At 46.7% G+C, this 27,016-nt stretch overlaps 1 protein-coding gene across 2 annotated transcripts in view; it reads left to right on the top strand.

Moving 5' to 3' along the window:
* TRIP10 (thyroid hormone receptor interactor 10) overlaps window positions 1–26,795 on the top strand; it is a 35,970-nt gene extending 9,175 nt beyond the window's left edge. The window contains exons 2-15 of one of the 2 annotated variants that reach the window (XM_030196873.1): window positions 1,247–1,362; window positions 2,485–2,541; window positions 4,096–4,243; window positions 5,685–5,747; window positions 6,643–6,747; window positions 13,036–13,164; window positions 13,269–13,415; window positions 13,670–13,873; window positions 15,985–16,146; window positions 16,324–16,433; window positions 17,190–17,322; window positions 17,587–17,708; window positions 20,967–21,097; window positions 25,543–26,795. In XM_030196873.1, the coding sequence (XP_030052733.1) occupies window positions 1,247–1,362; window positions 2,485–2,541; window positions 4,096–4,243; window positions 5,685–5,747; window positions 6,643–6,747; window positions 13,036–13,164; window positions 13,269–13,415; window positions 13,670–13,873; window positions 15,985–16,146; window positions 16,324–16,433; window positions 17,190–17,322; window positions 17,587–17,708; window positions 20,967–21,097; window positions 25,543–25,691 (1,776 nt within the window). In that variant the 3' untranslated portion in view covers window positions 25,692–26,795. The remainder of the gene's footprint in view (window positions 1–1,246; window positions 1,363–2,484; window positions 2,542–4,095; window positions 4,244–5,684; window positions 5,748–6,642; window positions 6,748–13,035; window positions 13,165–13,268; window positions 13,416–13,669; window positions 13,874–15,984; window positions 16,147–16,323; window positions 16,434–17,189; window positions 17,323–17,586; window positions 17,709–20,966; window positions 21,098–25,542) is intronic. The other variant, XM_030196874.1, reaches the window with a different exon arrangement.
* Window positions 26,796–27,016: the final 221 nt, after the last annotated feature.

The following is a 27,016-nucleotide window of genomic DNA, read 5'->3' as shown; positions in this document are numbered from 1 at the left end:
ACCCCCACATTTACCGCTCAGCAGGTTTCTAAACAGACATTTAGGTCCATTTCTGTCAAAGCTAAGCAACTATTTTATAAAAGCTCGTTGAGTGTTACCACATACAATAGGATCATTTGAGAAATATCAAACGTACGTGTTTTATAAAAAAAAAAAAAAACAACTCGAGCGTCGCCACGTGCAACGCGATCATTTGAGATGTCAAACGTACCTATTTTATAAAAAGCTTGTTGAGCGCTGATTCTATAGTGCAAATATAAAATAACGTGAAAATGTCACCACATAAAACAAATGGATTCGATTCATATTCGTTGTGGATACCCTTAAAAACTGGACTAGTCTGTCTATGTAACTAGGGCATTTTCTAGCTTTATTCTCGCACGTGAGAGCTCGATGTGTATAAACCTGTCTATATGTGCAGAAAGTTCTAAACCTCACAACAAAACCTGAACTGGTGCAGAGGGAGACGAGACTGCAGTCTGCAGATTCTTCATGTGGTGTTAGTGGGAAATACTGGGGCGCTGCTGCTCTGTGTCCTGTATCCAGTGGCGTTCCGTGGTTGGCTGACACCCGGGGCGGATCGCCGCTGCGCACCCCCTCCCGGGTGCAGGGCAACACAGCACCCCCCTCTGGCGTCGGCGCACCCCCCGACACAGTCCCCACCTGCCTACCAGCTCCATTCACCCGGCACTGTGCAGCGTGGCGCCTCGCATCTGCAGCGCTGCTGTAAAAGAAGAAAATCGCCTCGTCGTCGGCCCTTCCCGCACTGTGTCCTGCCCTCTGATGTAACTTCCTATTTCCTCGAGGGCGGGACACAGTGCGGGAAGGGCCGACGACAAGGCAATTTTCTTCTTTTACAGCAGCGCTGCAGATGCGAGGCGCCACGCTGCACAGTGCCGGGTGAATGGAGCTGGTAGGCAGGTGGGGACTGTGTCGGGGGGGGGGGGGGGGGGGACGGAGCTGGTAGGGACTCACCAGCGGAGCACCCCCCCCGCCCTTGCTAGGCCACTGCCTGTATCACTATTACAGCACTGTAAGTATAAGAGACAACTCTTTCTGTGTGTGAGAGGTTTCACGTGGTGTTACTGGAATATACTGTATCACTATGACCCAGCACTGAAAGGACAAGAGATGGCTGTTTCTGTATATAAGAGGTTTCAGGGCACTGATATAATACAGAAGAGGTCTGTAAAATGGATGAAACTTGGTTGGGGAGCTCCAGTACCATCCTCTGCTTTCTTCTCAGGACCAATTTGATACCATTGAGCGACACACCCAGTGGGGGTTAGAGCTGTTGGATAAGTATGTGAAGTTTGTGAGGGACCGAACAGAGATCGAGCAGTGTTACGCCAAGCAACTGAGGTAAGATGACGCTAGTCCTGCTCTTCCTGGCCCGTCCTTGTCAGGTACTTGTGACCTGGGTTGGCCACTGTTGGAAGCAGGATACTGGGCTGGATTGGTCTGTCCCAGTCGTACAGTTTCAGCCAACTCGCACGTCTCATGGGTGTTTCTAGCTCTGAACCATTTACTGTCCCTTTTAACTGTATCTCATTTTTTTTTAATGCCCATAGTCCCCCCCCCCCCACCTCTCCCAGATCTTAAAACAACCTCTCCCTTTGGAACTGATTTGCTTTCCTCCTTCTTTGTACCCAAAGTTCACACTCTTTGGGATTAACCTAGACTCTTTTCCTTCCCTACATCTAAAACCAGCTCTTGCCTGGGCTTTGTTGAAAATCTACTTTTCATCTGTCTGTGCTCTGTCTGTGTATCAGCGTGATAGCTGCATGGTACTGTTGTATATTTCCATTCTTCAGTTGTCTGTGCTGTATTCATATGCTCTGTGTATCAGCGTGATAGCTGCACGGGGCTGTTGTGTATTTCCATTCTTCAGATGTCTGTGCTGTATTCATATGCTCTATGTATCAGTGTGGTAGTTGCATGGGGCTGTGGTGTAGATTAAGTTTTTATCTGTCTGTGCTATATTCATGTGGCCTGAGTATCAGTGTGGCAGCTGCACGGGGCTGTTGTATATTTCCATTCTTCAGCTGTTTGTGCTGTGTTTAGTGTGGTAGCTGTCTTCAGCTGTTTGTGCTGTGTTTAGTGTGGTAGCTGTCTTCAGCTGTTTGTGCTGTGTATTAATGTGGTAGCTGCAAAGGGCTGTTGTGTGTTTCCAGTCTTCAGCTGTTTGTGCTCTTTATCAGTGTGGTAACTGCACGAGGCTGTGGTATATATCAGTTTTTCAGTTGTCTGTGCTGTATTCATGTGACCTGTGTATTAGGGTGGTAGCTGCATGGGGCAGTGGGGTAGATCCACGTTGAATACCTGATTTACTCAGTTTTACAGGTTAAAAAAATGTAAATAGATCATTCAGGTATGGAATGAATTTGTGATTTTGTCCAGTACCATCTGAGAGTCTGTTTTTTTAATTTTCCGAAACAGTTTTGAAAATTCTGTATTTACACTTTTTCCTCTTGTCATTCACAGGAATTTAGTGAAGAAATATCTTCCAAAAAGGAATAACAGAGATGACCCAGAATTCAAGTAAGAAACCTGATATTTCATCCTATGCCCCCCCCCCCCCCAATTGTTATTGAGGTGCCTGAGATTTCTGTCTCTTGAGAGGCGTTTGGAAGAATGGAGTGTTGGATCTGGAAAGGAGGGTATTAGAGGGATGGAGGCAGTGAGGATGTTGGGGGACTGGAGGCTGTGTGGGGGCGGAGGGGATGAAGGGATGGTGGAAGGATGGAGGCTGTGTGGAGGTGGGGTTAGAAGGGATGGAGGCAGTGTGGAGGGTGGAGGGGATGAAGGGAGAGATGGGATGGTGTGCAGGTGGGGTTAGAGGGGATGGAGGTGGTGTGGGAAGTGGGGGGCTGGAGGCAGGGCCACTGAGAGCCAGAGCCGGGCCCGGGACAAGGCCGCCCCCGGGCCCCCCCACCCACCCCACCCAAGGTCATCGTCGCCGCCGGGCCCCCCCCCCACCCGAGGTCGCCACCCCCCCTACCCGCTACCGGGCCCTGAACTAACCTTAAACGCCTCCTTCCTTTCCTTTCACAACCTTCGCGGCAAGCAGCAGCAGGGCAGACCTCTCCTTCCTTCCGTGCTCCGCCCTTGCGGACGTTACATCAAGCGAGGGCGGGACACGGAAGGAAGGAGTGGCCTGCCCTACTGCTGCTTGCCGCGAAGGTGGTGAAAGGAAAGGAAGGAGGCGTTTAAGGTTAGTTAGTTCGGGAGCGACGGCAGGCGGGCCTGACTGCGGTGGCGCCGGGCCCCCTCCGGAGGCCCCGGCCTGGGGACTTTTGTCCCCCCTGTCCACCCCTCTCGGCGGCCCTGGCTGGAGGCTGTGTGGGGGTGGAGGGGATGAACGCAGGGTGGAGAGAGGGAGGCAGTGTGGAGTGTGGGGAGCTGGAGGCTGTGTGGAAGTGGGGTTTAGAGGGATGGAGGGAGGGTGGAAGGGGAGGCTATGTGGAGGTGGGGTTAGAAGAGATGGAGGCGATGTGGAGGGTGGGGGTGGAGGGGATGAAAGGAGGGATGTGGCGGTGTTCAGGTGGAGTTAGAGGGGATGGAGGTGGTGTGGAAGGTGGGGGTGGAGGGGATGAAGGGAGGGTGGAAGGATGGAGGCAGTGTGAGGTGGGGTTAGAGGATGGAGGCAGTGTGGACAGTGGGGGCTGGAGGCTATGTAGCGGTGGGGTTAGAGGGGATGGAGGCGGTGTGGAGGGTGTGGGGCTGGCTGTGTGGAGGTGGGACGGAGGGTGGGGGGCTGGTGGCTGTGTGGAGGAGGGGTTAGAGGGGGTGGAGACTGAAGGATGGGAGGCTGGAGCCTTTGTGGGGGTAGAGGGGATGGGGGGTGGAGGGATGGAGGGCAGGGTGAAGGTGTGGAGCAGGAACATGAGAGGTGGTGGTAGTGGTGCGAGTGAGAAGACAGATGTGGGAACAGTGGTGGTTGTAGGAGGGAAGAGAGTGTTTTGGGGGTTGGTGGAGGAGCGTAATGAGACATTTTGAGAATAGGAAGGTAGGTCAGTGATCTGTGGTTACTGATTTTGTGGTCTTTCTCTCTAACCTTTGCCTTCTCTGTCGCCCCGGTTGACCACCCACCAGGTATTCTCAGTATCAGGCGTTCCAGCAGCTGGTTAAGGAGCTGGGTGACTTTGCTGGACAGAGGGAGGTGGTTGCTGAGACCCTGATGGTTACAATCTGCGTGGAGCTTGTGAAATACTCACAGGAGGTTAAACAGGAGAGGAAAATGGTAATGACTGTCTCCTCTTGAGCTCTGGGGAGGGGGAATGTGATATCGGCCAGCTCTCCAGGTTCCTGGGCTCTTTTTTTCACTCCTTTGTCACAGGAGATGTGGTGCAGTTGGTGTATGTTCTGTTATGAGGTATTTATAACCCGCCAACTCTCCCCTAACGAGATTCAAGGTGATGTAACAAATTTAACAAGATAACTGAACGTTCATCAGGAATTTTGTAAATAGTCAAATATCGTAAGAAAAAGAAAGACTGCAAAAGCGGTACTAGCAATGATGACGAGAAAAGAAATACGTCTTTAGCATCTTCAAAAAAAATTAAATAATCCTTCAAATGACAAATCTGGACAGGAAGATTATTCCAGAGACAAACAACTAGAAAACAGATTTTAATCTAACATACTTAACAGATGGAAATTCTAAAGTATTGACATGACCGAGACGTAAAAGAATTATTTAAGACCAGGCACCAAATAAAAATAAAACAGGCAGAACCCTTTAAAACAAATCCTTGCCTGAATAAGCAGCCAATGTAATCTATTAAGCAAAGGGGAAACACGGTCATACTTAGATCTGCGAAAGGTTAATCTCGCTGCCGAATTCTGAATCGGTTTAAGCTTAGTAACGTACTTCGCTGCTACTTCCGAGTATAAAGAGTTACTGTAATCGCGAATCGATAAAATAGGCAGTTGAACAATAGCCCTGAAATGTTCTCGCAGAAAGTAAGAGCAAAGCAGACAGAGTTGTTTGATTTTAAAGTAAGGCTTCCATACTACATTATTTATCTGAGTTTCCATAGACGGAGAAGATTCAAGGGACTTTTTTTTCCACTGTCTGTGTTTCCATCTTCCATGGCAATAGAGTGAGGAGTATTAGAAGGATTCGTACTGAACCACAGGACAGCCAAGAGACTTAGCTGGGCCCGGGGTGGAACTGGACCGCCGCAAGCCGTCCCGTCCCCCCACCTCACCTCACTCGCACCGCCTGCCCCCTTACTGGGCCTGGCCTGGTGTCGGCAAGCCGCTTCCTGCGTGCTTGCTCCCACGGTCTGTTTTCTCCTGCTCATGTCCTTGCCAGATGATTGCATTAAGGCGCTAATGCGATCATCAGGGTCCTGGGCAGTACGTAGGAGAAGGGGAGGACAGACCCAGCAGCAGGAAGAAGCTGCCTGGGGCTGGGCCTGAGGAATTTTGCCCCCTTCCGCCCCCTCTCTCGACGGCATTCAATTTCAGCTGCAGAGAGCTCAACCAATCTTCTATTTTTTTTTAATACATGTGTAAACATACCCTCCCTCCTCCCTCACCAGGGTCTCCCTCTCGACTTTTGCTTCCCCTTTCCTCGGCTGACAGTGACGGACTCCATCTTCTGCCGCTAATTCCTGCGAAAGACTTTTCTCCCTTAGCTTTTCCTCCTGGTTACTATGTGTCTTTTCATATTCCAGCATCTGCAGGAGGGAAGGAGAGCCCAGCAGCAACTGGAAACCACCCTGAAGCAGCTGGAAAGTGTAAGTCTGCTCCAGTTCAGGCTGCGATGGCAGTGTCCCGTCCTTGTGCACAGTTCGGTCAATATTCAGCCCGCATTGGTTAGCGTTTTTTTTTTTTTTTAATATTGACTGCCTGGTCATGTCCAGGCTCAGTGGCGTAGCGGGGGGGGCTGCCACCCGGGGCGGTTCGCCGTTCCACCCCCCCCCCCCCCCACCGGGTGCAGCACGATGACAACCTCCCCCCCCCCCCCCCCCCCCCGACCAGCTCCCGCACCCTACCTTTAAAAAGAATACCGGGAGTCGCGCCTGCCCTGCACGTACAAGAAATGTGGACCCTCGGCTCTTCTCTTGCTCTGTCCCGCCCTTGCGGAAATAGGAAGTTGCGTCAGCGGAGGGCGGGACAGAGCGAGGGGAACAACCGATGGTCCACATTTCTTGTACGTGCAGGGCAGGCGCGACTCCCAGTATTCTTTTTAAAGGTGGGGGGTGTCAATTCGCCGAGGGGGGGGGGGAGCTGGCAGGGAGCACCCCCTCCCGAGCAGAAATCCGGGGCGTACCGCCCCTCCCGCCCCCCCCCCCCCCCCCCCCCCTTGCTATGCCACTGTCCAGGCTCCTGCATTGAGTAACCAGGGCTAATTTATTATGTGCTAGCCGCTGGGTTGTATGTGGGACTCGCATAAGGATATCTGGCCCTCCGGGGCTTCTTCTGCCCATTTAAACTGTGCTTTGTATTCACCCCAGTGTGCGTGACTGTGGTGGAAATCTTTTACCCCTCCACATACCAAGATCTTCATGAGGAATTCCACAGGGGAAAATGGGTGTGGGTGAAGGGGGGTCTGTTCACCCAGTGCCTCTGCTGGTGACGGCACTGCAGCTGCTGTTCAGGACATTCTAATGACAGATTATTTTTTTACAGAGTAAACGGAAGTTTGAGCGGGATTGCAGGGAATCGGAGAGAGCTCACCTGACGGCTGAGAGACTAGACCAGGATATCAGCGTAACAAAAGCAGATGTGGAAAAGGTTAGTGACATTCTGGATAGACGAAGAGTCCATGCACACCAGCCCCATCCCCTGCCGCCCCCCCCCCCCCCCCCAAACACTAGATCAGGACATCGGTGCAACAAAAGCGGATGTGGAAAGGGTTAGTGGTATCTCGGGATAGACACAGAGGGCCTGATAGTGTCCGTTTAGCCGCTTAGGAGCTGTTCCTGGCTGGTTAAATAGTGTTTTAGTGCCTAAGTGAGGATATGTGGTTATCTGTCACAGAATATCCACGGTTAGCAGCTAGACACTAACTATGTATGTCTAGGTTTGGATATTTGGGGGAACAAGTGCTGGATAGGGGGTTTAATAGAGTGAACAGAAACACTGCCTCTTACCCATCTCTGCTGTCACTGGTGTAAATAAAATATTTTCTGGAATGGCTGTGGGATTGAGGTATGCCAGGGGGCAGAGCCATGAGGTAGAGTGGGTGGAGCCAAGGCAGAGTGGGGGCGGGGCTGGGGGCGTGTACTAAAATCTCCTTCTCAAAAATCGGGATCCCTTGGCAGCTGTGGTTAAGATTTTACTTCTAGTTGGAGAGTTGGTGTGTGGGAGTCAGTGGACTATGTGCATTTGGTCCTGTGAAAGGGCCCACTTAGCGTTCTCATATTCTTAGATACTATCATTTAGAGAACTTCGAGCCCCTCGCAGAGGGCAGTTAGTTACTTCAACACCCTGTAAGTTTTCCTCTCTTCCTTTTTCTTACCAGAAACTCTATTTATATTGACAGTATAGGAAGTAGTTTCCTTAGTCAGGCTTATGCTGTTTGCTCCATCTTCCATATTGAGTTCTTTTCTGGGACTAGTGCACTGGTCTCTCTGGTAACCTGGAGCCTCAGTTCTGCGGGGGGGGGGGGGTCATTTTCTGCAGGTGCAAAAGAGTTTTACTCTGGAAGGTCACAGGTTCAAGGCTGTTTTGTGCATCATTTTAGATCTTCTCCAAACAAAAGTTTACCTCTAATGTCTAAACCAGAGTTATCTTCTTGCTGAGAGAGCCAGAGGGCTAATTTTGGATGGGCCTGAGCCTAAGGTGGGTGGGCATGGAATTCACCCTCCCCCGGCCCCCCTCTGGTTTGCTGTTCTCTCCACCTCTCCCTGCCCACAAACCCCAAATATTAAATACTTGAGCTGGTGGGGATCCCCAAACCATGCCAGCTGAGGATTTCTTCCTCCTCCTGAAGCAGCCAGCACTCTTCCAAACGGCAGCCGGCAGCACTTGCCTCAATCTGATGCTGCTGCTGGCAGGCCGTGCATGCTCAGTGCTCTTGCATGTGCGAAAACAGCATGTGCAGAAGGGCCGGTCTCAACGTCAGCTCAAGGCAAGTGCTGCTGACTGACTGACACATTTGGAAGAGCGCTGGTTGCCCAAGGAGAGAAAATCTTCAGTTGGAAAGGTTTGGGGATCCCCACCAGCCACAGCGTGTCACAATTTTGGGTGGGCCCGGGCCCATCCAGGCCCACCTGTGGCTACACCACTGCGAGAGAGTCGAGAATGGCTGGTGTGCCTGTGCGTTAGAACCGGCTGCTTATTGGAGCTAACTAGTGTGGCTGTGAAGGTCACAGGTTCTCTTTCAAACGGGGCCTAGTTTACTTCTCTCTCCCATTTTGCTTGCCTTGACAAAGCAGTTCATTGCGTGGCTGAGACAGCTAACACTACTCTACAGTGCTTTTGGCTTTCTACAGCAGCTCTGTTCTCTTGTATTGCACACTGACACTGGTCCGAACTATTGCCTACTAGCTCCAGCCACCGCTGTATCAGCAGCATCTCTAGCTGTATGTCAGTGTCTCTAAATGCTTCTATTGCAGTTTTGCACCTTCTCATCGTATTGGACAGCTAGCGATTTATTACTAAGCTACTTCAGTGTAGAGGAATAGCTTAATGGTTAAAGCAACCAGCTGAGAGTGAGCACAGAGATCTAGAAGTTGCTGGTTCAAGTCCCTCTGCACCTTGCCATCAATAGTGCACAGTGGTACAACGAGCCATGTTAGCTCCAACGAGCAGCCACATTAGCCATTCTTGACTCTCTTGGCAAGAAGATGGATCTGGCTTAGGCATTGGACAGCTGATTTGGCTTCTAACTCACGCTTAGCACTTTTAGAGGTAAACTTTTGTTTGGAGAAGATCTAGAGAAGTTGGGTAAAGACGTAGGGGACTCCAAGTCTAGGAGATTGCCAGAGGACAAATCTAAATATTCTTTTAAATCCTCTCGGTCTCATCTTAGGTTTTGTGAGGCCAATTGCTACAGGCCAGGCAAATCTAACTTTCAGGGTTCCCACTTCAACAAAGACGAGCCGTCTTTCATTCTGCCAGAAAGAACTCTGCTTCAAATTCCAGGGGGCTGATTTTCAAAGCCTTCCAAAGTTCCATAGAAACCTATGGAACTTTGGAAGGCTAAGTGCTTTGAAAATATGCCTCTACCAATGCCTTCTCTATCTCCCAATGTGATGGGCTCTCAGTTCACTCCTTGGGTTTCATAATAGCTGGACTCCTCTCCAGGTTCCGTGAGGAGTGGGGCAAAGTTACCTCAGACCAATGTGTGGAAATACTAAAGCAAGGTTGCAAGGTTACAAACTGGAGTTCTCCCGTTCCGCTGCAGATTTTTTTTCTTGGAATCTCCATGCAAGCTCCAGCCCAAATAACGAGCAGTTCCAGACACCTTGCAAATGCTTCTTCATTTAGTAACAGTCCAGACTGTCCCCAGTTGCAATTGGGGAACTAGAAGTTATTCCATTTACTTTATAGTTCCAAAGAAGAGAGCTTCCTTCTACCTGAGTTTAGACTTCAAAAAAGTCGGCGTGTTAAAGGTTCAACATTTCACAATGGGAACATTGCAGTCTGTAATAGCTTCAGTCTAGCAGGCAGAGTTTCTAACCTCCCTGGATCTCAAGGAAGCGTGCTTTCATTCCCATTTCACCTTCCCACAGAAGATTTGTGATTTGCAATCCTTGGAGAACATTATCGTTTATGACCATGTCATTCTGCCTTTCCACATCACCAAGGACATTTTTTTCAAAGTCATGGTAGTAGTGGCAACCTTCCTTCACAAGGACGGACTGCAGGTTTATCCATACCTCGTGATTGGCTGATTTACGACTCTTCCTTTCAAGAGAGTCTGCAAGTTTCATCCAAGATAGATGCTCTTCTTCAGTCCTCAGGATTGGTATTCAATTTCACCAGAAACAGTTGTTTCCAACACAAATCTTGGCGTATCTGGGAGTGATGTTCGACATAGGTTTAGGGAAGACATTTCTTCCTGTTGCTGATCAGCCAAAGATTGACACCCAAGTCAGGTTCTACTTTCCCAACCAGATCATGGGGTCTGGGAATATGTTCAAGTTCTGGGTGCAGTGGCCTCTAACTTTGACATTCTTCCATGGGTCAGATTCCACATTAGATGTTGGTTCCCATCTCTTTTGGACCCTCCAAGCCAAACTCAGCCTCAACTGGTGGATGCAACGCAGCCTTCCTCTGACAATTCAGAAGTTCTCTCTCTCTCTCTGCAGCAGCTTGTATGCTGCTAGGACGTGCTTTAGCTGGGTGCAACACATTTCAGATTCTTTCCAGAAGGCCAACAGTCAACCTCCTCTTGAATTGTTGGATGTGGAGATGGGGCTGGCATTTTTGGCAGATTCCTTGTATGACTTGATTTGGGCATCGACCCAAGCAGATGTCTTTGGTGGTCACAGCCTGTCATTTGCTGTAGTCGTGCCGCTGGGCAGCAGATGCATCTTCAAACAGTGGCTGGTTAAGCTCCCTTTTGAGGGCAAGCTGTTTTTTGGTGATGATTTAGCCAAGTTGGTGAAAGATCTGGGTGACTCAATGACTGAGCGTCTTCCTGTTCTTTCAGGTCGGGTCAGGCTTGCTCTCGTTTTAAAGATACCAGGGACTATTGTCCACGGCAGCCTCATTTTAATTAGAAATCCAGGTATCTGTCCAAGCAGGGTTTCGGAACTGCAGACTTCGTCCTGTCGAGATACTCTGGATTTCTGAAGGGGTGACGGGGCGCACAGTCCAGTCATTGCTTCCTAAGGTGGTTTCTGCCTTTCATCTCAACCTTTATTTCTTCCGATTTCCTTGATGTTTGCCATGTGATCCTACACTGTTTGGAAGCGACCAACGATCTCCGTTGGTCAGATCATTGTTTGTGCTTTGCTCAGGACTTCAGAAAGGTAATGCATCTTCCCAAACCACGTTATCTCGCTGGGTCAAGTAGGTTATTGCGTGGTTACGAGCTAGTAAACCACTTCTGGCTAGATTCCGGGCACCTTCTACCCGAGCTGTCATGATTTCCTGGGCGGAAGCCCGTCTGTTCTCTGTGGAGGAAATATGTAGAGCAGCGACATGGACACATGGCCTTCCTTGCAGATCTTCTCCAGACACTACCGTTTGGATGTCTCTGCTTGGTTGGATGCATCTTTTGGAGTATCGGTGCTATGTGCGGGAGCTTTAGGTTCCCACCTTATTTCAGGACTGCTTTGCTACATCCCACTGACGCTAAGGAATGAAAAAATATTTCTTACCTGATAATTTTCTTTCCTTTAGTTGCAGCAGTTCCTATCTGTTAGTTCTTTCTGTTGGAACTTGTTGCTGCATTTTTATATTTTAGATGGACTGTTCTAATCGGTTTACGTGTTTGCAGTTCTTGGTTTAGCACTTTTCGCTGTTGGAAGTAGAAATGTTATAATTCTGTTTTCTTCTGCTTTTTATGAGAAATACTAACTGACCTAGGAGCATTCCATCCTATAAGACACTGCAGTTCAGCGCGCTCTGTCTCCACCTGCTGGTAGGTGGTCACAACCCGCAAGTCTCTGGATTCATCTGCTGCAATGAAAGGAAAAAAAATTACCAAGTAAGAAATAATTTTTCATTTAGTGTGTTCCCCAGGCTGTTAGCCTCCCTAATTTCCTTTAACATTTCTACATCCGTCTGTTCATCCTGGCTAGGCAGACGGTAGTACACTCCTATCACTATCCTTTTCCCCTTTACACATGGAATTTCAATCCATAGGGATTCCAAGATGTGTTTTGTTTCCTGCAGAATTTTCAATCTATTTGATTCAAGGCCCTCCTTAACATACAATGCTACCCCTCCACCAATTTGATCCACTCTATCACTGTGATATAATTTGTACCCTGGTATGACTGTGTGTAGGGTATCTGATGTGTTCCTGTTTTTCAGACTTTCAGATGGAACTCTCTCAATATCAACACTTTGGCTTTCCTGATTTGAAGCTATGAAAGTGTGAAGTAGCTTTTTGTGTTTATTGCTTGGTCTCTGATGTGTGGTGTGATTCAGTTGTGAATATTGTGTGTAGTTCTGGTCTAAAGATGTAGTGGAGTTTGAAAAGGTTCAGAGAATAATAACAATTTGTTATTTTTATATTACCGCTTAAGCCTTGAGCGCGCGATGGTTTACGATAAAAATGTTCCAAATAGCAATTCAGATCATAAAGTCACAAAACAGACGTTTAGAACAAAAGATCGAATCCTAGCAATGACATTTATAATAACAAATGGTAGAAAAGCAAAAGTAACACAAACAAGACGATCATTCTAAAAGTTTCTTAAAAAGGTGAGTTTTTAAAAATTTTTTCTAAAACTAGAATAAGGGCAACAGACATGATAAAGGGACTGGAACAGCTTCAGTACAGAGAGAGGTCGGAGCTGTTCAGCTTGGAGATGAGCTGAAGGGGTTGTTTGTGATAACGTGGCCTGTAAAATGAAAAGGGTGATGGGGGAAGAGAGGTTTTACCCTTTCAGATAACACTAAGGCTGGGGGAATCTCCTTAAATCTAACAGGTGACACATTTAGAAAAGGTAACAAGTATTTTTCAACTTGCGGCGATTGTATTAATGTAGTCGTGTTTGGTTAATTGCTAGACAAATCTGGCTATCTCTGTCGCTGTATCAACTGGGAGGGACCGTTACGGAATGGCTTTCTATTTAAGGCCTAAAGATTTGGCTGGAAAATGGGCCGTTTGACATTCTGTAAAAAGCTTAATGCTTTTAAAAACTTTTCTGGCGTCTGAGTCAGCGCTCTGAGGATTTTCTTTCTTTGCTAATTGTGTTAATATTGTGCATGTTTAATTTTGTATCTGCTAGTTACTCCCAGTGACTGAGACTTGATGCTGGGCTCGATGATCATCTGGCGTGGGTCCATGTGGTACCTCTCCTCTTTCTGAGCGCTGACCTGCTCGGTCCATCTCCTTTACACCCACAGTCTCGGCTGCAGCTCTTAACCGTGAACAACTTACTCTCATCCATGCAGGCGAAACAGCAGTCGCAGCTGCGGAGCGACATGGCTGAGGAGAGCAAGAATGATTACGCCTCCTGCCTACAGAAGTTCAACCAGGACCAGAGCCGGTTCTACTATAGCCAGATGCCCGAGACCTTCAGGGTAAGGAGGGAGATTTCTCCTGCGGTCTGTCCTCTGGCCGCCCCACAGACCTTGCAATGTAATCACACTCTGTCTTTCTCTCTCTCTCTCTCTCTCTCTGACAGAAGTTGCAAGAAATGGACGAGAGAAGAACGGTGAAACTCAAAGAGGGGTTCAGCCTCTTTTCCAGCGCAGAGCAGCAAGTTGTGCCCATAATTGGGAAGTGTCTGGAAGGCATGAAGGTGGCAGCGGATTCTGTGAATGAGAAACACGTATGTAGAGACTCTGTGTGAGAGAGATTATTCTGGAGTGCCTTGTCGGTGCTGCGTCTTACGTGGGGGGAGAGGTTGTACCTCTGTGTGTCGGAGATTATTCTTTGGGGGGGGGAGGGCTGTTCTCTTTTCTTCCTGTGTTGGGATTAAGGTGTCATTGTCGTAGTTATTCTGACCTGGGAATAACCTCTCCCCCCCACCCCCCCAGGCCTGGGCAATCAGTTAATTGGGGGTTTTTTATGTGTCATTGTCAGGACTCCCAGATGCTGATTGAGATGAATAAATCTGGCTTTGAGAGACCCGGAGACGTAGAGTTTGAGGATTTCAGTCAGCCCATGAATCGCACGTCATCGGACAGTAGCTTAGGGACTCTGAAAGGGGCCCTGGATCTCCGAGGAGACTCCAGACTGCTGGGAAAGAGCAAAGCAAAGCGCTGGCCCTTTATGAAAAAAAATAAAGTGAGTATGGAAAAGTTGCTGCCCTCTCACATCAAAAATATTAACGTGGTAACCCTGCTCTCCTCTCACCCTGGGTGTGGGGCTTCATCATCGCTCCTTTGCCTCTACCGGATACTTTTCTGGAAGAGATTTTGAGGGAATCTGGGCGGGGGGGGGGGGGGGGTCCTGTGGGGTCTAAGCAGCTGTTTTGTGTAGAGCTAGCTTTGGGGGGGGGGGGGGGTTGATTGAGGGCATTGAAAGAAGAGGCTAGTACTGTTGCTAGATTTGCCTCTGAATGAATTTTTTGATTATAACTGGAGCTGGGAACTGCGATGAGGGGTTGATTGAGGGCATTGAAAGCAGAGGCTAGTACTGTTGCTAGATTTGCCTCTGAATGAATTTTTTGATTATAACTGGAGCTGGGAACTGCGATGAGGGGCACAGTGTGTATTAGAGATGCTGGACTGCTTTAAATCACTTCACTGGTCTTCTGACTATGGTGGGGACCCTTGGTGTTGGTTTCAGACACTGAAGAGCTCTTTCTACACCACATACATGTAGAGGTGTGAACACTGATACAGGTCAGGTACTTACAGGTGCACCTAGAGATGCTGGGCAGTGGGGGAGGGGAAGCTCCACCCTCAGCTTCCTGTCCTTTTATACCTCCAGTTCCTGTGGTCTGAGCCCCTTTCTACCAGTAGAAGCCCCCCTTACCCAGTCCCCCAGCATGTTCCCTCCTGCAGAGCGTTGGGCTCTATTCATTGCCATTGCTCTGCTTGTTCTTGACCAGCTCTGACTGCTGGCTCTGTGTTGAAATCAGAGAAGAACCTTCCTGAAGTAACTGGTTGCAGATTTTAACAACCACCAGAGATGGCCAAGGACAGGTGAGGGAAAGGGGCAGGTCGTGGGAAATTCACTTGTGGGGTTGGGGTCCTCGTTCAGAGCTGTAATGTGAATTTTATGAAATTTTCGAGTGCAGAATATCTCCGAGAAGGTGTGAAGATTGTCTTAACCTTGGTGCAACATTGGGGCTGGTTCTGGGAGCCCATTTAGAAGGTGCAGAGGAGAAAAGATATGCTGTTATTAAATCAGGCCTTTAGTGAGCTCTTAACTTAAATAGACATCCCTAGGACTTTTTCCACCACCTTCATTTGAGGAAGGACCACTAAGTTTGAAGCTTTGAGGTTCAGACGCAGCCCTCTGTCTGCTGTTACTGTGCCTGAGTTTCCCATCCAGGTGCTGTGTAAAATGATGCCCCCTCTCCTGTTTCCATCTTCTTCTCTCCCCACCTGCACAGGCTCTTCCAGACCCTGCCCTCCCCTCCAGGGGTGTAGCCGACAACAGATTTTGGGTGGGCCTAGGCAAGAATTGGGTGGGCACCAAGTGTTCCCCCCCCCCCCCCCCAAAAAAAAAAAAAAAATCTCAGCTGGTGGGAAAACGCTTCTTTCCACCTTGGCAGAAGGAATGCACTGAAAACTGAGCATGCGCAGGTGCCGGTGTTGTGGAGAGTAGCGTTTTTGTTACCATCAGGGGGAAATCTTCAGCTGGCGGAGCTTGGGATTCCCACCAGCTACCACTAAACACGTGCTACTGTTGGGTGGGCCTGAGCCATAAATGGGTGGGCCAAGCCCACCTGTGGCTACGCCACTGCTCCCCTCCCCTCCCCCCCCCCCAATCTGCTAATGCCTCAGGGCTCTTCTCCAGTTCCTCCTCCACCCCTTCCCTCACATCCTGCCTACTCCTCTTCCTCTTTTGCCACCACCTTTTCCTGGCTCTGTGTCTGCTGCCTCCTCCAGGTACTTGTCTCCTTTCCCCCCCACTGCTGCCTCTTTCAGCCTGAATTCTCCTCCTGAAGCCCAGATCTATCCCTCCCTTCTCTCCCACTGCATCTTCTCTTTGCCTGTGGATTAAGGTCCTTCTCTTTATCAGTCTTCTGATGCTTTCTCTGGGTGGAGAGGTGATGGTCTCTTATGCTTTGGTGCATTGAGGTGTAAAGGGAGGGGTCTGGGGGGTCTCTTAATGTGTGGTGTCTTCAGAGGGAATCTGTCCTCGCTGTGGTCTCTGGGGGTTGTATCTGTGTTCTGTGTTTTCCCTTCAACTGAGTTTTTGCTTTCTTTTTTTTCTGTACTTAGCTTCCGTCACCTCCCCTTTCATTCCTAAATTCTTACTCTTCATCTGCTGCTAATGGACCCCCATCCCCCAGGTTCAGCCGGGATCCCCTGTCTTACTGTCTGAATGAGGTTAATAAGACATTGAAACCCCGAATCTCTTCCTTCCGCACCCTGAAGAGGGGGGTAAGTTGGATTTCATACATTGGTTCTGTGCTAGTCTTTCCGCTGTTTGAGTTTTAGGGAAGGGTCAGAATATTCCCCCGTGCAAAATCCATGCAAACTCGTGCATATATGCGGAAGGCCTGCCGAGCTATGGGGAACATTGCCCACCTTGTCAGCAGGAATCTTTTGTTATTACAGAGCATTGTAACAGAGGATTTCAGCCATTTGCCCCCTGAGCAGAGGAGAAAAAAGCTGCAGCAGAAGATAGAAGAAAGAAAACGAGATTTACAAAAAGAAATAGATCAAAGGTAATGCGATTCCATTGTTGGAAGTACTGTAAGTCCTTTTGCATAGTCCAAATGATTAATTCCATACTGTCCAGGCCACAATCTGAGAATTCATAGTAATTCCACCAAATTCCTGAGCCAGGCTAGATCTGACTAGAGTCGTCGTCCTTTTCTCTTAGCTCCCACATTAGGAAGTTATCTTCTGGAAGACCTTTGGATATATTTTACAAAGGGGCTTAAAACTTATGGGGTTGATATTTTGAGGAGGCTCCTGACTCTTAAATCACTTGTGCAGATCTATCTGGGGCTTTTCAGCAGCAACTTAAGTGGACGTCACTGCTGAATATTCCCTCAAACCAGTTATGCCAAAACCAACTAGCTCATGGGCAGAGGAGAAAGATGTAGTTTTCCCGGTTGTATTGGGCGCCACCAGCTTGATACAAGGGACTCGTGAGCCCATATACGTATTGTACATGGTGAACATCAAGTTCAGTTTGGAACAGCTCAAAACACTGAGACCTAATCCAGCCTACCTGGTTTACAAGGAAGGTTTGTTCTATTGAGATAGGTGTGAAACTTCCATTTGGAGACCCCTCAGACACAGGTATAGCTGCAGGAACTTCCTTGATATAAAGACCCCTGCTATGGCGATGCCCTCCCAAAGATACCACTCCAGCTAGCACCAAAATTATTGCCTGTGTTAGACAGGGATTTGCACTCAGTCACTTCACAAACATTATTGTTTGCAGTTACTAACTTGCTTTTATTGACCTGCAGAGATGCCTTGAATAAGATGAAGGATGTTTATCAGAAATCCCCGCAGATGGGGAACCCTAACAGCCTGGAGCCAAAGATCTCGGAAACACTCGGCAACATTGAGAAATTACAGTTGGAAATCCAGAAATATGAGGTGAGGGTGAGGAACGCGGGCTTGTCCATGAGGGAGAATGTAAAAGCATGCACCCTTCTTGTGTACCAGCTCCTGATAACCATGAGGGGGGGGAGGGGTTACAGAAAGGGTGCATGTAGGTATAGTATGTGAAGGGGCTGGAGATGGGAGATACTGCAGGTTCACTGTATGAGGGGCTAGTGGTGGGGGTACTATTGGTACATTCTTGAGGAGCTTGCAGAGGGGCTTTTGCCTGGCATAAAACCGCTTTTTTTAATGCCCTAGACTTGGCTGTCCACAGTAGAGAGTCGCATGAATAACCGTGGTGATAGTATCATGAGGAACAGCGGTCATTCTGAACTCACCTCCACCCTGAACGATAGCGTCTGCTCCCTCGAGAAGGACAGGTAATAAGTGATTTCTGTTTAACCAGAACTGTTTCTTCTGTGTGAAGTGATTTCCCCTTCCTTAATGAGAGGGGAGCCTGTGAAAATAGGAAAATCTCTCAGAATTCAGGGAGAAAAAGCCTCTGAAGTAAAGAATTTAGTTTTTCTGTTTTAACTAGAGAGAGGGTGTCAACTGTGTGGTCTGTTTTACCAATTTACTGTGCACATGGGAATATTGGGGAAGATGGTTCTGGAAGGGTATTATTTGGTATTATATGAAAGTTAACTAAATCTCAGGGTACAGTAGCTAAAAGGTTAATAGAAGCCCAAGAATTAGCGCAGTGTTTTTAGGATAAGGTAGTGAAAATAAAATTGGAGATCCAGGTTCCAAAAATACTAGGACTAGGGGGCACGCAGTGAAGCTACAAAGTAGTAAATTTAAAACAAATTGGAGAAAATATTTCTTTACTCGTGTAATTAAATTCTGGAATTCATTGCCAGAGAATGTAGTAAAAGCGGTGAGCTTAGCGGGGTTTAAAAAAAAAAGATTTGGATGGCTTCCTAAAGGAAAAGTCCATAGACCATTATTAAGATGCTCAACTCCATTTTGCAGAAAGGAAATGTTTTGAAAGAATTGGGATTGATCGTATGAAATCCTTTGTTTGCAAAAATAATGGAGGGAGGTTGGCGATACAATTGTAGGATTATTTGGATACCTAGAAATTGTTAGTAGATGCCCAATCTAGATTCTGTACTTGTTTAGTATGGAAACGGTGCTGATGCTCTCGTTAACTGAGTTGAGGTTGTGAATTGATTTTGTGATAGTTGATTTGTCTGCGGTGTTTGATTTAGTGTATCGGGTAGAGTCAGAGCCTGGTTTGATGGGTTTTTGAGACACAGGGCTGAGTGCAATGGGGAGAGACAATAAATATCTAAGGAATGGACAATGTGTCGTGGGATTGATCCCCGCTGTCTCCTATTTTATTCAATATTCGGCTCCTTTAGGAACAATTCTGAGTGAATTGGGGGTGATGTATTTTATTTAAGCAGATGACATTACACTGGTGTTTCCGATCAAAGGTTTAGTTCAGATAACATTATCTTTTTTAACTAGTGTATTTAGGAATGTGAAGGATTGGATGAATGAAAAGATATTAGGGTTAGGAAGATGATCAATTAACCTCACTGGTTAGTCTGGTTTGGATGGGGTACAGAATTTCATGGGGGTTATAATACATGCTAAGTTGACCGTGGAACGGCATGTTAATATGGTAGTTTGGAAAGTGTTATTAGCTGTAATTGATTAGGTGAGTCAGTAGATTTTTGGAACCTAAATTTGTCCAAGCGATTATATAGGCTTTGATTTTGTCCCATTTGCATTACGTGAATAGAGTTTATTTCTGGGACTATCTGATGGGCAACTTCTTAGACTTAAAGTTATACTGAATGTGGCAGTAAACATGATTTTTTTTTTGGGGGGGGGAGGGGGTTGTTCCACAGACCGTGTGAAACCATATCTAATAAAATCTCATTGGCTGCCTGTTAAAGTGAGGATAGGTTTCAACATTTTAACATTGGTTTTTAAAATTTTATATGGGTTGGCACCAGGATATTTGGGTCATTTTGTACGCGTCTCTGCTCCTAGGAGGAGCTTGAGATTTGAATCAGAATTGAGATTAGTGATACCAGGACCATCGGAGCTTCAATGTAAAACTATTTTAGGCCACGGACCTACCCTAAGGAACTCTGCCTAGTGCATTGAGGATCATTTCTTCGTATAAAGATTTTAGACAAAAAAGTGAAAACATGGGGTTTTTTGTAAAGTCTGCTCTTTGTATGATTCTGTTATGATATGATTTTAGAGGTACTTTATCGATGTTCTCTTTATTTCTTTAATTAGTATGTTTTGTTATGATTGTAATCTGCCTTGAGCTTGAGGGTTAAAGCAAAATATAAATGTTCATGTTAAATTAAGCTTCAATTACATTTGGAAGCATTACAGAGCGATGTGGTGTCCATGAAGTCCATTTCAGAAGAAATTCACAGATTTTGATGACTATAATCATGCTATATAACAGGCTGAAAAATTCATGTGGCGTGCATTCGTGGATTTCTGATCACGTGGCCCACTGTAGAAAAAGCTTGGACGCCACGGCTATAGAGGATGTCGGTAATAATGGGAACTGTTCATTGTAGATAAAGATTGAAAGGAACAGAAACAAATCTGTGTGAATGTGAAAGAAATGATAAAACAATTTGACAAACTAAATAGTAGGATATCATTGGGACCTGATGGTTTTTACCCCAGAATTTTAGACAACTCAGATGCACAGTTCGCAATTCTGTGTCCCTGTCTGCATGCGGTGCTTGCCCCTCTCTCTCTGTTCTGTGTCTGTCTCTATGTGTCTGCATGCGGTGGCTGTCTAAGTGCAGTGCCTGACTCTCTCTCTCTCTCTCTCTCTCTCTGCATGTGGCTGTCTCCATGTGTCTGCATACAGTGCCTGCCTGACTCTCTCTCTCTCTCTCTTGCCATGTGTCTGAATGTGGTGCCTATGTCTTTCTCCCTGTGTCTGCACACAGTGCCTCCCATGTGACTACTTGGGGTGCTTGTCTCCCTCCGTGTGTCTACATGTGGTGCCTGTCTATCTCTCTATGTGTTTGCGTGTAGTGCCTCTCTCTGTCCCAGTGTGTCTGTGTGTTGTGCTTGTCTGCCTGTTTCTATCCCCGTTATCTCTTTCTCTCTCTCCCTCTCTGTGTATCTGCACGCGGTGCCTGTTTCTTCATGTGTCTGTGCACGGTGCCTGTCTCTCCTCGTCTCTCTGCACTGTTTCTCTCTGTCTTTCGATCCCCAGGTGTGCGCGGTGCCTGTCTCCCTCCCCCCGTGTCTCTGCGCTTGTAGCCTTTCTCTCTCTCTCTCTCCCTCCATGTGTCTGTGCACGGTGCCTGTCTCTCCGTTTGTGTGTGGTGCCTGTCTCTTTCTCCTCGTCTCTCCGCACTGTTTCTCTCTCTCTTTCGATCCCCATGTGTGCGCTGTCTCTCTCCCCCCCCCCCCCCCCGTGTCTCTGCGCTTGTAGCCTTTCTCTCTCTCTCTCTCTCGTGTGTCTGCGCGTGATGGCTGTCTGTCTGTCTGTCTCCCTCTCTCTCTCTCTGCCCCCTCCCTTGGTACTCTAGAGTGCAGGAGTCATTTGAGCTCTTTAAAAAGGGGAAACCTGAAGCTGCAGCACCGTGTTTTGCCATGAAGCCAGTGTTTTTCACCATCTCCTGCTCTGTTGCCTACAGTCCCGAAACCCCTCGTTCAGACGACAGCCAGGACCCCTTGAACCAGCCAATTTACACAGAATTTGCTGAAGACTTTGAGGAAGAGGCAGGATCCCCAATTGGACAGTGTACCGCACTGTACTCATTTGAAGGTAATTTCTGAACGTCCTTTCCTCTGCTCATCAGGTAAGCCTGGGGCGGCGGAACACAATCCCACCTCTCTCATTGCCAATATTGTCTTGAGCAAAATACTGGTAGAGCCATGGCCCCGGTTGCCCAGCCCGTTCTGCTGCCTCTGTAACCTGCCCTTCACCCCTCATTAATCTTTGAATTGTGTTCTCTCTGGTGCACTGCGCTAATGATCCCTCTTGGCCATGGGCATTGCTGTCTCTTTCTGTTGCTTATGAAATTATTTTGGTGATCGTGTGGTACCAGCATTTGCATTTCACTTAATTCAATTTCTGACCCACTTCTTCATATTAATCTGGACAACAGAATTTATCAAAATGATCGTGGAAATAGACCTGGTGATGGTGGTCACAGGGCTTTTTGTGGGGGTGGGGGTGGGGGTATGATTCTGCGGCTATGATGGTGATGACAGGGTTCATAACTACATAAGTATTGCCATAATGGGACAGGCCAATCCAGGTTACAAATACCTGGCAAGATCCCAGAAAGGTTCAATACATTTTATGCTGCTTATCCCAGAAATAAGCAGTGGATTTTTCCCAAGTCAATTTAATAATGGTCTGTGGACTTTTCCTTTAAGAAGCCATCCAAACCTTTTTTTAAAATCCCACTAAGCTAACTGCTTTTACTACATTATCTGGCAACGAATTCCAGAGTTTAGTCACACGAGTGAAGAAAAGTTTTCTCCGATTCATCTTCAATTTACTACTTTGTAGCTTCATTGCGTGTCCCCTAGTCCTAGTATTTTTGGAAAGAGTAAACAAGCGATTCACTTCTACCCATTCCATTCCACTCATTATTTTATAGACCTCTATCATATCTCCCCTCAGCTGTCTCTTCTTCAAGCTGAAGAGCCCTAGCCTCTTTAGCCTTTCCTCATAGGGATGTCGGCCCATCCCCTTAATCATTTTGTCGCCTTTCTCTGTACTTTTTCTAACGTCTTCCATTCCTTTCCTAATAATACCTAACATTCTATTTGCTTTCTTAGCCACCGCAGTACACTGAGCAGAGGGTTTCAACGAATCATCAACGTTGATGCCGAGATCCCTTTCCTGGTCGGTGACTCCTAATGGGGAACTTTGCATTATATAGCTATAATTCAGGTTTCTCTTTTTCTCACATGCAGGGGTGGCCCGACCACTAGGCCACCTGAGGCGGGGGCGTCAGGCCGCACTCTTCAGGAGCGGCATCTCCCCTTTCGTGGTGTTTACCTTGTCACGCACGAGCTGGAGGTAGGAAGGGGGCGGCAGCGTCTCTGTCCAGGAGGAGGATGCATCTCAGCATGGGGTGAGGAGCATCATCTTGGGCTGAGGGGGAGGGCAACGACATATTAGCTTCGCCTCAGGTGGCATCTTGCCTTGGGACAGCCCTGCCCACATGCGTCACTTTGCACTTGCTCACATTAAACGTTATCTGCCATTTGGATTCCCAGTCTCATGAGGTCTTCTTGTAATTTTTCACAATCCTCCCGCGATTTAACTACTTAGAATAACTTTCTGTTCTCAGCAAATTTAATTACCTCACTAGTTACTCCCATCTCTAGATCACTTATAAATATGTTAAAAAGCAGCGGTCCCAGCACAGACCCCTGGGGAACCCCACTAACTACCCTTCTCCATTGAGAATACTGACCATTTAACCCTACTCTCTGCTTTCTATCCTTTAACTAGTTTTTAATCCACAATAGGACACTACCTTCTTTCCCATGACTCTCTAATTTCCTCTGGAGTCATTCATGAGGTACTTTGTCAAATGCCTTTTGAAAATCCAGATACACAATATCAACTGGTTCACCTTTTATCAAGCAGAATAAAAGTTTTTAAATACAATAAAAAAATAAATAAATAATGCTTATTCACCCGTTCAAAGAAATGTAATAAATAGGTGAGGCAAGGTTTCCCTTCACTAAATCCATGTTGGCTTTGTCTCATTAATCCATGGTTCTATAATTTTGTTCTTTATAATAGTCTCTACCATTTTGCCCGGCATCGACGTCAGGCTCACCAGTCTGTAATTTCCCAGATCACCTCTGGAACCCTTTAAAAAAATCGGCGTTTCATTGCCCACCCTCCAATCTTCCGGTACCATGCTTGATTTTAAAAATAAATTACATATTACTAACAATAGTTCTGCAAGTTCATTTTTCAATTCTATCAATACTCTAGGATATATACCATCCGGTCCTGGCGATTTGGTACTCTTCAATTTGTTAAATTGCCCCATTACGTCTTCCAGGTTTACAGAGATTTGTTTCAGTTTCTATGACTCATCAGCATTGAAACCATTTCTGGCACTGTTACCTCTCCCACATCTTTCTTGGTGAAGACTGAAGCAAAGAATTCATTTAATCTCTCTGCTATGGCCCTGTCTTCCCTGATTGCCCCTTTTACCCCTCGGTCGTCTAGCGGTCGAACCAATTTTTTTTTTGCTGGCTTCTTGCTTTTAATATACCTAAAAAAGCTTTTACTGGGTGTTTTTTGCCTCCAATGCAATCTTCTTTTCAAAGTCTCTCTTTGCCATCCTTATCAGCACTTTGCATTTGATTTGCCATTCTTTATGCAGTTTTCTATTATTTTCAGTCTGATCCTTCTTCCATGTTCTGAAGGATTTTCTTTTAGCTCTAATAGCTTCCTTCACTTCACTTGTTAACCATGCTGGCTGTCATTTGGTCTTCCTTCCTCCTTTTTTAATAGATGTAATATATTTGGCCTGGGCTTCCAAGATGGCATTTTTGAACAACATCCATGCCTGATGTAAATTTTTGACCCTCGCAGCCGCGCCTCTAAGTTTTTTTTTTGTTTGTTTTTTTTTCACCGTTCTTCTCATTTTATCATAGTCTCCTTTTTGAAAGTTAAATGCTAACATATTGGATTTCCAGTGTGTATTTAGTTCAAAGCCGATAACAAATCTGATCATATTATAATCACAGTTATCAAGCATCCCCAGCACCATTACCTCCTGCACCAGATCATGCGGTCCACTAAGGACTAGGTCTAGAATTTTTCCTCTTCTTGTTGGCTCCTGTACCAGCTGCTCCATAAAGCAGTCCTTGATTTCGTCAAGGAATTTTACCTCCCTAGCATTCCCTGATGTTACATTTACCCAGTCAATATCGGGGTAATTGAAATCACCCATTATTATTCTCTTGTCCAGTTTGTTAGCGTCCCTAATTTCCTTTAACATTTCTATATCCATCTGTCAATCCTGGCCAGGCGGACGGTAGTACACTCCTATCACTACTCTTTTCCCCTTTACACCTGGAATTTCAATCCATAGGGATTCCAAGATGTGTTTCGTGTCCTGTAGAAGTTTTAGTCTATTCGATTCAAGGCCCTCCTTAACATACAATGTTGTCAGAGGATTGGTGGAGTCATGTATTTCATGTACTGGTTTTCTGTGGTACAATTTAAAGCGGTTTACATTTGGACATGTAACGCAGCTGGATTTTAAAGACCAGGGGACACTCAGTGAAATTAGGAGGAAATATTTTTTTCACTCAAAGAATAGTTAAGCTCTGGAACTTGTTGCCAGAGGATAAGCTAACAGTAGTTAGTGTATCTGAATTTAAAAAAAGGTTTGGACAAGTTTCTGGATTAGAAGTCCATAGTCTTCTATAGAGACGGACATGGGGGAAGCCACTGCTTGCCCCGGGACTGGTAGCATGGAATGTTGCTGTGATCTGGGTTTCTACTGGGTACTTGTGACCTGGATTGGCCACTGTTGGAAACAGAATATATAAGTACACAAGTATTGCCATATTGGGAAAGACCAATGGTCCATCAAGCCCAGCATCCTGTTTCCAACAGTGGCCAATCCAGGTCACAAATACCTGGCAAGATCCCCCAAAAAGTACAAAACATTTTATACTGCTTAGCCTAGAAATAGTGGATTTTCCCCAAGTCCATTTAATAATGGTCTATGGACTTTTCCTTTAGGAAACCGTCCAAACCTTTTTTTAAAACTCCGCTAAGCTAACCACCTTTACCACATTCTCTGGCAACGAATTCCAGAGTTTAATTACATGTTGAGTGAAGAAAAATTTTCTCTGATTCGTTTTAAATTTACTACATTGTAGCTTCATCGCATGCCTCCACTCATTATTTTATAGACCTCCATCATATCTCCCCTCAGCCGCCTTTCCTCCAAGCTGAAGAGCCCTAGCCGCTTTAGCCTTTCCTCATAGGGAAGTCGTCTCATCCATTACAACAACCCCTTGTGTGACTTCCTTCTGTTCTTTGCTGTGCGGTAATTTACTACAGCTTAAACCTGGTTTCTGGATCATGGAGTGGATGTTGGTTCAGATCGTAGTCTCCACTCTGGTCTGTCTGTAAAAGTTTCCTCCTAGGGTCAGTCCTCTGTTAATAATACTTTCAACATGCCTTGTCTTTGTTTTTTTTTTGTTCCCCAGGGTCTGGTGAAGGCACGATTGCCATGAGTGAGGGTGAGGTGCTGAGTCTGATGGAAGAGGACAAAGGTGACGGGTGGACCCGTGTTCGAAAGAGTAAAGGGACAGAGGGCTACGTTCCCACATCCTACGTTCAAATCCATCTGAAATAGCCAACAGGATATGAATTATTAGCCCAGGTGGGCATGTGGCCCCCAGGGGACAAATGGACCGTACGAGAAAATACAGAAGTGCTGGTATCGTAACTTTATTTCATAGGAATTGAAAGCCATTGTCTGAGCTCAGACTTCGCAGCAGGACACCTGCAGGATGAGAGACTCTGCGTGTGGCCTCGAGGGTCCCCTGACTTGGCCTGATGACTTTGCTTCTGCTCTCAGAGGTCTGACTGTTTCCTCGGAGGACTCTGTCCATGCTGAGTCGATGCTTTGGGGGTCTGGGCGGCTGCCAGCTGAGTTTGGTGATGGACACCACAAACCCTTTAATGTAGTGGGCTTCTAAGCATCAGACTAGATTTAATGGAGCCCGTGAGAGATTATGGGAGAAGGACAGGTGGGCTGCTGTAGGTATGAGGTGAGATTGTAGAGGAAATGAGCTAGAATTATCAGGGAACCAGTGGTGGCGTCGCCACACTGCCGTGCAGAGACGGGGGGGGGGGGGGGGGGGATGCATCAGTGATTACTAGGACAATACTTGTGAACTACTTAATAGCCAGAAATAGAAATCTCTCCCCGAGGCAGAGGCTGCTTCTCCCATGTGGTCAGAGGTTTTGGAGGGTGGGGAGCAGTGATCAGTGGGGAGTCTTTGTACCCCAGTCCTGACTGTCCCTCTCGTGCTGGGGGGATCGAAATACCCCTTTCTGATTTCCTTTGCTATATTTCTTCCACTGTCGTGCACTTTATGTTGTGAAACAGAAGCGAGAGGGCATATTTCTGACAAGAATGTACCGTTCCCTTGCAAAAAGCAAATACAATCCTGTGTCAATGAATTATATTTTTTAGGGAATTATTTAATGTGTGTGGATTTTCAATACTATACCACTTTTTCTAAACCTATGTACAAATCCATGTGTATTTCTTTGATCGCACCGGATCTCAGCTTTGTGCTTTAGAGATGAGATCCTGAGCCCCCCCCGGCCTTTTTCAGTGTGATTTATCGAAATGTTTCCTCACCAGCCTGTGCCTTTTTTATGCTGTGGAAAGATCTGTATTTTTGCTTTGACAGAATTTATAAAGAGAGAAGAATTGCTTCTGTCTTCAGTAGTGGGTATTATTCTGGAAAGGATGAGAGTGAGAGTGTGGAAAGGGTGTGTGGGTGAAGGGGGCATGGAGTATTTGGGTGTAGAGGCCTGCAACAAAGTTGTTTTTTTTTTTTTAGTGGTTGGGTGGGATGGGCTTGAAGGTTTTGAACTTCAGTGATTACTCCTAGAGAGAGGACCTACAAGCTGAGGAAAAAGTAACAGGTTACTATTAAATAACAT

This window comes from Microcaecilia unicolor, chromosome 3, assembly GCF_901765095.1.
Source record: "Microcaecilia unicolor chromosome 3, aMicUni1.1, whole genome shotgun sequence".
Lineage (NCBI taxonomy): Eukaryota > Metazoa > Chordata > Amphibia > Gymnophiona > Siphonopidae > Microcaecilia > Microcaecilia unicolor.
The sequence above is the reverse complement of the archived record's forward strand: the minus strand, read 5'-3'. Positions and strand labels throughout refer to the sequence as shown.